Source organism: Gekko japonicus, unplaced genomic scaffold (assembly GCF_001447785.1).
Source record: "Gekko japonicus isolate JY-2015 unplaced genomic scaffold, Gekko_japonicus_V1.1 scaffold2186, whole genome shotgun sequence".
Taxonomy (NCBI): Eukaryota; Metazoa; Chordata; class Lepidosauria; order Squamata; family Gekkonidae; genus Gekko; species Gekko japonicus.
The window spans coordinates 137552-147011 of NW_015172071.1; the positions used below are offsets into that span (position 1 = coordinate 137552).

At 53.7% G+C, this 9460-nt stretch overlaps 1 protein-coding gene across 1 annotated transcript in view; it reads left to right on the forward strand.

Moving 5' to 3' along the window:
- The first annotated feature begins 3381 nt into the window (after positions 1-3381).
- The window catches only part of BRI3BP (BRI3 binding protein), an 11758-nt gene continuing 5679 nt past the window's right edge, over positions 3382-9460 (forward strand). Inside the window, exon 1 of the mRNA XM_015420855.1 lies at positions 3382-3589. Within this exon, the coding sequence (XP_015276341.1) occupies positions 3386-3589 (204 nt within the window). The 5' untranslated portion in view covers positions 3382-3385. The remainder of the gene's footprint in view (positions 3590-9460) is intronic.

Below are 9460 nucleotides of genomic sequence, written 5' to 3' on the forward strand. Positions count from 1 at the left end.
AAGGTGCCTGACTGGACTCTTTGTTCTACTGGAGATTTGTTCTACTGCTTCAGACCAACACGGCTGAACACCTGGAAATATACGGCAGTGTTTGTCTTCAAAAGCTGCCATTTTCTCCAGACAAACTGATCTCTGTAGCCCGAAGGACAATTCCAATTCTGGCAGAACTCCAGACCCCCTCCTCTTGGAAGGCGACAACCTGAAAGTCTGCTTCAGCATAAGGCAGTTTCACATGTAGGGTTGCCAGTTCCGGGTAGGGAAATACCTGGAGATTTTGGGTGGTACAGCCTGGGGTGGGTAGAGTCAGGTGAGATGAGGGACCTCAGCAAGGTCTAATGCCATGGACTCCACCCCCCAAAGCAGCTGTTTTCTCCAGGGGAACTGATTTTGGTTGTCTGGAGATCAAGAAGCGGTTTTCAAGGGGGATGAGATAGATTGATGGAGGAGAGGTCTATCAGTGGCTACTAGCCATGGTGACTAAAGGGAACCTTCACGTTCAGAGCGGGCAGTCACCCTTTGAATCCCAGAGCCAGGAGGCCACATCAGGGGAAAGTCTCAGCCTCTATGCTTTGTTGTGGGCTGTCCAGAAGAACTGGTTGGCCACTGTGTGAGACGAGGTGCTGGACTAGGTGACCCACTGGTCTGATCCAGCAGGGCTCTTCTCATGTTCTTATGAAGGCCTCAGCCTCTGTGCCCCATTGTTGGCCCCCCCAGAGGAACTGGCCAGCCACTATGTGAGGTAGGATGCTGGACTAGATGGACCACTGATCTGATTCAGCAGGGCTCTTCTGATATTCTTATGAAGGCTTTGGCCTTTATGCCCTGTGGTTGGCCCTCCAGGTTGGCCACTGTGTGAGACAGGATACTGGACTAAGATGAAGCACTGGTCTGATCCAGCAGGGCTCTTCTTATGTTCTTGTGAAGGCCACAGCCTCTCTGCCCTGTTGTTGGATCTCCAGAGGAACTGGTTGGCTACCATGTGAGATTGGAGTTTGGACTAGATGGACTACTGGTCTGATCCAGCAGGGTTCTTCTGATGTTCTTACGATGGCCTTGGCCTCTATGCCTTGTTTTTAGCCCTCCAGAGGAACTGGCTGACCACTGTGTGAGACAGGACGCTGGACTAGATGGACTCCTGGTCTGATCCAGCAGGGCTCTTCTTATGTTTTTACAATGGCCTTGTCCTCTATTCCTTGTTTTTAGCCCTCCAGAGAAACTGGCTGACCACTGTGTGAGACAGGACGCTGGACTAGATGGACTCCTGGTCTGATCCAGCAGGGCTCTTCTTATGTTTTTACAATGGCCTTGTCCTCTATTCCTTGTTTTTAGCCCTCCAGAGAAACTGGCTGACCACTGTGTGAGACAGGACGCTGGACTAGATGGACTCCTGGTCTGATCCAGCAGGGCTCTTCTTATGTTTTTACAATGGCCTTGTCCTCTATTCCTTGTTTTTAGCCCTCCAGAGAAACTGGCTGACCACTGTGTGAGACAGGACGCTGGACTAGATGGACTCCTGGTCTGATCCAGCAGGGCTCTTCTTATGTTTTTACAATGGCCTTGTCCTCTATTCCTTGTTTTTAGCCCTCCAGAGAAACTGGCTGACCACTGTGTGAGACAGGACGCTGGACTAGATGGACTCATGGTCTGATCCAGCAGGGCTCTTCTTATGTTTTTACAATGGCCTTGTCCTCTATTCCTTGTTTTTAGCCCTCCAGAGAAACTGGCTGACCACTGTGTGAGACAGGACGCTGGACTAGATGGACTCATGGTCTGATCCAGCAGGGCTCTTCTGTTGCCCCTAACGGTAACAACGGAGGATCTCCAGGTGCCACCTGGAGGTTGGCAAAACCACGTATCCGAGTGAAGGCCGCTACGCTCGCCGCAGCGTCCACGCGGGCCTCCTAAGCGTCCGCTACACTGTACACACACGCCGTAACGCCGCGTACACACGACCGAGCGTGCAGTGCAGGCGCCCGGGCGCGGAGAGGGGGCCAGCGGCGGCGGCCTCTCGGGGAGAAGGCGGGAAGAGGCCGGCGGCCATGAGGGGGCGCTGGCCGCCCAGCCGGCAAAGCGCGGCCGCGGGGGCGCTCTAGGGCGGCAGCGGCGAGAGGCGCGGCGACAACGTCCCCGGCGCCCCCACGAGGAGGAGGAGGAGGAGAAGGAGGAGGAGGAGGGCTCGCCGGGAGCAGGAGGAGGAGGAGGCCGCGGGTTGCCCCAGCAACGGCGCTGGGGAGCCATGGCCAGGGGCGCTGGCGACGGGCCGCGGCCGGGCCTGCTGCTCCTGCTGGGCCTGCTGCTGCTGGTGGCCGGGCCGGGCGCGTGGTCGGCGCGGAGCCGCGGCGGCGCCGACAAGCAGAACAGCCTCCGGCGGGCGGCCAACGGCGTCTGCTGGACTAGATGGACTCATGGTCTGATCCAGCAGGGCTCTTCTTATGTTTTTACAATGGCCTTGTCCTCTATTCCTTGTTTTTAGCCCTCCAGAGAAACTGGCTGACCACTGTGTGAGACAGGACGCTGGACTAGATGGACTCATGGTCTGATCCAGCAGGGCTCTTCTTATGTTTTTACAATGGCCTTGTCCTCTATTCCTTGTTTTTAGCCCTCCAGAGAAACTGGCTGACCACTGTGTGAGACAGGACGCTGGACTAGATGGACTCATGGTCTGATCCAGCAGGGCTCTTCTTATGTTTTTACAATGGCCTTGTCCTCTATTCCTTGTTTTTAGCCCTCCAGAGAAACTGGCTGACCACTGTGTGAGACAGGACGCTGGACTAGATGGACTCATGGTCTGATCCAGCAGGGCTCTTCTGATGCTCTTCTGAAGGCCTCGGCCTCCATGTCCTGCTGTTGGCCCTCCAGAGGAACTGGTTGAGGCCACTGTGTGAGACAGGATGCTTTACTAGATGGACCCTCACTGGTCTGATCCAGCAGGGCTCTTCTGTTGCCCCTAACGGTAACAACGGAGGATCTCCAGGTGCCACCTGGAGGTTGGCAAAACCACGTATCCGAGTGAAGGCCGCTACGCTCGCCGCAGCGTCCACGCGGGCCTCCTAAGCGTCCGCTACACTGTACACACACGCCGTAACGCCGCGTACACACGACCGAGCGTGCAGTGCAGGCGCCCGGGCGCGGAGAGGGGGCCAGCGGCGGCGGCCTCTCGGGGAGAAGGCGGGAAGAGGCCGGCGGCCATGAGGGGGCGCTGGCCGCCCAGCCGGCAAAGCGCGGCCGCGGGGGCGCTCTAGGGCGGCAGCGGCGAGAGGCGCGGCGACAACGTCCCCGGCGCCCCCACGAGGAGGAGGAGGAGGAGAAGGAGGAGGAGGAGGGCTCGCCGGGAGCAGGAGGAGGAGGAGGCCGCGGGTTGCCCCAGCAACGGCGCTGGGGAGCCATGGCCAGGGGCGCTGGCGACGGGCCGCGGCCGGGCCTGCTGCTCCTGCTGGGCCTGCTGCTGCTGGTGGCCGGGCCGGGCGCGTGGTCGGCGCGGAGCCGCGGCGGCGCCGACAAGCAGAACAGCCTCCGGCGGGCGGCCAACGGCGTCTACCAGGGCGTCAGCGGCCTCTTCGGCGAGGAGAACGTGCGCGCCCTGCAGAAGGTGGGTCAGCCGGAAGGCGGGAGGGAGAGGGGAGGGCGGCCAGGTCGCCCTTGACGCCGGGCTCCGGGCGGGCGCGCCTGCCCGCCAGCCTCGCTTCCTCCACGCGGGGTGGTGCTGCAAAGGCTGCCTCGGAGCTCCTCGGCGGGGCCGCGCGGGGTTGTCCAGAGCGGTGCTCCGTCTCAGCCGTGAGCAAGAGTCCTGCTCCGTGAGCGCCTGGCATGGACAGTTGTGAGCGAGGCTTTTGGCCGCTGAATGAGCTGGCTCTGGAGCCCTCCTTCCGGAGCGAAGGCGACAATGTGAGACAAGGTAAAGGTCCCCTTGCTCGAAAGCCAGTCGAATCCGACTCTAGGGCTCCGGTGCTCCTCTCCGTTTCAAAGCCGAAGAGCCAGCGCTGTCCGAAGACGTTTCCGTGGTCATGTGGCCGGCATGACTAAACACCAAGGCGCACGGAACGCTGTTCCCTTCCCACCGAAGTGGTACCTATTTATCTACTTGCAATTTCTTGCTTTCGAACTGCTAGGTTGGCAGGAGCTGGAACTAGAGACGGGAGCTCACTCCGTCATGCGGCACACTCGGGTCTCGAACTGCTGAACTACCGACCTTCCACAGCCTGCAGTTCAGCGTCTTAACCACTTGAGCCACTGCAGCTCCTATGTGAGACAAACCGGAGGCTAAAAGACTCTGAGGTGGCAGATGTTTGCGTTTTGTTAAATGGTTTGCAAATAGTTATACATCGGCTCGTTGTTGCAGGCGTTATTGCATCCTTTTAGAAATGCTGTCCACGACCTTAATAGCTTGTATGGTTGTTGTTGTTTTTATATTTGTCGTACTTTTGGGGAAAAATTGAATAAAATATAAAGTTTAAAAAAACAACAACACCCTGTGAGCCAGCTTACACTAACTCTGCTTAGAGGGAACACTGCTCTGGAGCCATCCTTCCTGAGCGAAGACAAAAATGTGTGAGCCGCAGGCTAGAAAACTGTGAGCTAGCTCACACTAACTCAGCTTAGAGGGAACACTGCTCTGGAGCCCTCCTTCCTGAGCGAAGACAAAAATGTGTGAGCCGCAGGCTAGAAAACTGTGAGCTAGCTCACACTAACTCCGCTTAGAGGGAACACTGCTCTGGAGCCATCCTTCCTGAGCGAAGACAAAAATGTGTGAGCCCGAGGCTAGAAAACTGTGAGCTAGCTCACACTAACTCAGCTTAGAGGGAAACCTGGTAAGACAGTCTTGTCAGGGCCGAGCAAACTAGTTAGACCTTCTTATTAGGACCAACTGCAGTCACTGGGGTGTGTGGGGGGGAAGGTAGTTGTGAATTTCCTGCGTTGTGCAGGGAGTTGGACTAGATGACCCTGGAGTTCCCTTCCGGCTCTATGATTCTAGGACCGAGCAAATGGGCAGTGAATGTTGATATTTGTACATCTCCGTAGAAGAGAACAAGAGGAGTCCAGGAGCACCTTAAACACTTAAGAAAATTTGTAGCAGGGGATGAGCTTTCGTGAGTCACTGCAAGAGCTCAGGAGCACCTTAAAGACTGACCAAATTTGTGGCTGGGGATGCGTCCAGATCGGGGGCTTATACGGCATTGGGGGGGCCTGGGCGGAACTTGCCAAAAGTCGTGCTCCTTTGCTCTCCCAGTGCTATTTTGTCATTTGAAAGAAAAAGAGTGGGCGCTCAATGGGGGTTTTTACCAGTGCAAATGTTACGCCTTTAGAAGGAGTTTTTATTAGTTTAGAGCACTTCCATGCTGCCTCTCCAGGGAACCTGCGGGAGCCTTCAGCAGAGGCTGTAGGAAACTGAAACCGAGTAGGCGTTATTCTGGAAAGGATGACGGTTGTAATTCAAAGTTTGCTTGTCATTCAAAGTTTGCGCGGCATTACCTGAACTTTGCCTTCCTCTTTTCCAGATCTTGCACAAGCTCCTTTGAATTTCCTACAGCGTTGACTGAAGTTGGTGCTATGCAGAATTATTATTTTTTTAAGTACCGAGGTTAAGCTTAGGTGCCCATGTTAAGTGCTTGTGATGGGTGGATGGATGTTAATGTTATTTACAGATCGAGATGGGCAGCCGTGGTTTGGTATAGTGGTGAAGTGCGCGGACTCTAATCTGGGGGAACCGGGTTTGATTCCCCACTCCTCCACTCGCAGCTGCTGGATGACCTTGGGAAAGCCATAGTTCTGGCAGAGCTGTTTTTGAAAAAGAGCAGTTTCTGTCAGAGCTCTCTCAGCCCCACCTACCTCACAGGGTGTCTGTTGTGGGGAGGGGGAGGGAAAGGAGTTTGTAAACTGTTCTGAGACTCCTTTGGGTTGCGAAGGGTGGAGTATAAATCCAATCTCCTCCTCTTCTTCTGTCTGTAGCTGTAGAAAAGAGCAAAAGTCCAGGAGCATCTGAAAGACGAACAAAATTTGTGGTGGGGGAGGAGCTTTTATGAGTCACTTGCCAGTGTTCCCTCTAAGCTGAGTTAGTGTGAGCTAGCTCAGTTTTTTAGCCTCTGGCTCACACATTTTTTTGGTCTTCGCTCAGGAAGTAGGGCTCCAGAGCAAACTGATTTATGCAGTAGCCAAATTGCTCGCTCACAGCTTTAATGCCAGGAGCTCACAAAGCAGAATTTTTGCTCACAAGACTCCACAACTTAGAGGGAACATTGGTCACGGCTTACTTCTGCGGATTTGAAGACACGAGCCGTGACTGAGAAGAGCTCGTATCCTGCCACAAATTTTGTTAGTCTTTCAGATGCTCCTGGACTTTTGCTCTTTTTGATATCATTTGCAGTCCGCCTTCCTCCCTTGGACTCAGAGGGAGCCACAGAGCAAGTCAATACAATCGACAGATGGGACATTCAATAAACAAAGAAAGAGGATTAGGGTTGCAGAACCAACCGGAAGTGTAAGAAACAGAAGCATGGGGTGTTAACATGACGCATTAAATGATGCAGAGTTACACAATAGGATCCAGCCCACAGCTAGCTATACACAGGCTCCGGTCACACGGGCTGGAAAATGCGGGGGGGGGGGAGCGTGGCTGTTTGCCCTGGAGCAAAATAACGCATGGCTGCGCAAAAAATAACACGCGACTGCGAGATCAGATGTCCGGTTGAGGTCCCATGGCTAGGGGGGAGGTGCCGATCACACCACAGGCAAAGAAGCGGGGGGGCGCGGCAACCGAGGCTGTGTTGTTTTTTTAAAAAACTGAAGTGTGCGCATGCTCCGTTGGGTGCTTGTGCGCATCCCATGGAGACTTGGGGGGGGTCTTTTTGCGAGGGGACATGGGCGGGCGCCGGATGCCACCGGAAACGCGATCAGGCGCGTGCCCTTGCCCCGCGGTTTCCGGAAACTAGTACCTCGGAGGTACTAGTTTTTTACCCCGCATCTTCAGCGGGAAGCCTCGGGTGAGCCACAGGAGCTCTACGCTTCCCAGATGTGGCAGTGTGATCGCGCCTGGAAAATCCGCCTATCTTCCGTGTCTGTAGCGTGGCTAATGCTCCGTGTGACCGCAGCCACAGTAGTACAGACCACAGTCCCCAGTAATTTATCCAAGCAACTTTGTGAAGCCTTATGTTCAGGTGGGTAGCCGTGTTGTCTGAAGCGACAGAACAGAGTTTGAGTCCAATGGCACCTTTAAGACCAACAGTGTTTGATTCTGGGCATCAGCTTTCATGTGCAGGCACACTTCAGATACCTACGTCTTTGAGTATCTGAAGAAGTGTGCATGCACGTGAAAGCTTATAATCAGAATGAAACTTTGTTCGTTTTAAGGGTGCCATTGGACTCGAACTTGGCTGTTTTGTGGAGCCTTGTGGACAGCGCTACCGTGTTGCCTGCGTAGAAAGCCCTCTTGAATAACTCAGTTTTGCGTAGTTTGTGGAAAGCCAGGAAAGCGGGAGCCTCCGTGCCCCCCCCCCTCAAGCAGGCCATTCCACAAGTTTGGGGCCATTACGGAGAAGGCCCATACAGAATTTTAAAACAATGCAACACTATTTACAGTCTTCTGCTTTCCCCCATGTTTCATTTAGCTTCAGCAAGCAACGGAAAACATAACCTCCATAAAGCAATTTGCAGTCCAGTAAACTAATATATGAGGTTGCAGTATTTAATAAATGGGGCAGGAGTCAGAGGAAGAAGATGCTCATCTGTGTATGTCAAACATGACCGGATGTAGTATAGCAGAGGTGAGTAGAATGTAGGCCTCAGTCCAGGAGTGGACTGCCGGCAGGGCTGCCTCCTGGTTGCAGAGACTTTAGCTAAGAATGCTGGATTAAGCGGACTTTGATCTTAACTAGCAGTCTCTCCACCCCAGGAGGCTCAGCAGGTGCAGTTCTCCTTCACCTGCCAGAATTTGTCTGTTGGGTGGTTTTACGTGATCTGAGGAGGGAATTTCTACTTCTGCAAACTTTCCTCCCCTCTGCATAACACCCTGTGCCCGTCGAAAGTCCCTCTGCTACACCAGCAGCTTTCAGTTACTGAGGACTCAACACTTAGGCCACAGCCTGTCCTAAGGAGTGTTGTGTTAGTTCTGGGGTCCCCACCCTTTTTGAACCTGTGGGCCCCCTTGCAATTCTGATACTGTGTGGTGGTCACAGCCGCAAAATAGCTGCTGCAGGAGGTATAGCGGACTATAAAATGGCTCCCGCGCTGCACCTTGCCTTCAGTCACACAGTGAAGAAGAGATTGGATTTATACCCTGCCCTTCACTCAGAGCGGTTTACAATCTCCTTTCCCTTCCCCTCCCCACAACAGACACCCTGTGAGGTAGGTGGGGCTGAGAGAGCCATGAGAGAACAGCTCTGAGAGAACTTGTAACTGACCCAAGGTCACACCAGCAGCTTCGTACGGAGGAGTGGGGAATCAAACCCGGTTCTCCCAAGTTAGAGTCCACTAAACCAAACTGGCTCCTTGTGCTGTAGTGGCAACTGCTACCAACTCAGCCTGTTTAAAACTCAGCACAGCCAAACTTCCGATGCCCAATCAGAAGCCTTCTTGGGCAACAGGCTACTTGGCCATGCCCACTTTCTTAAAAATGCTTCGTGGGCACCATAAAAGGTGTTGCCGGGTGCCACGGTGCCAATAGCTGCCACGTTGGGGACCATTATGTTAGTTAATTTTCCTTTTAAAAGAAAGATACAGGATGACTAAATGCAAAGGGTGAAAGGAGACCTGTGCGAAGCACATTTTCCAACAGGAAAAAATTGAGTCGTGGGGAGAGGCCGTGGTTCAGTGGCAGAGCACATGCTTTTCGTGTTGAGAATCCCCTGTTTAGTTCCTGACGCATCCAGTTGTGTCGGGAGGGGAGGGTTTCAGCCAGTGCAACTTATCCAGTCCTGCAGAATGGTTGAGCTGCCCTCCACTCAAATAGGGGATCTGGGAGGTGTCGCTACCAAAAGCCGTGGAGTCCTGTGAGCAGAAATTGTACTTTGTGACCTCCTGGCATTAAAGTGAGCGAGTGATTTGGCTACTGCATAAATTACTTTGCTCTGGAGCCATCCTTTCTGAGCTGAGACAAAAATGTGTGAACTGGAGGCTAAAAAACTGTGAGCTAGCCGAAGAATAGATTCTTTTGAACTATGGTGCTGGAGAAGACTCTTGAGAGTCCCTTGGACTGCAAGGAGATCAAATCAGTCAATCCTCAAAGAAACCAACCCTGACTGTTCCCTGGAAGGCCAGATAATGAAACTGAAGCTCAAATACTTTGGCCACCCAATGAGAAGGGAGCACTCACTGGAGAAGAAAGCCTCTTGAGAGTCCCTTGGACTGCAAGGAGATCAAATCAGTCAATCCTCAAAGAAACCAACCCTGACTGTTCCCTGGAAGGCCAGATAATGAAACTGAAGCTCAAATACTTTGGCCACCCAATGAGAAGGGAGCACTCACTGGA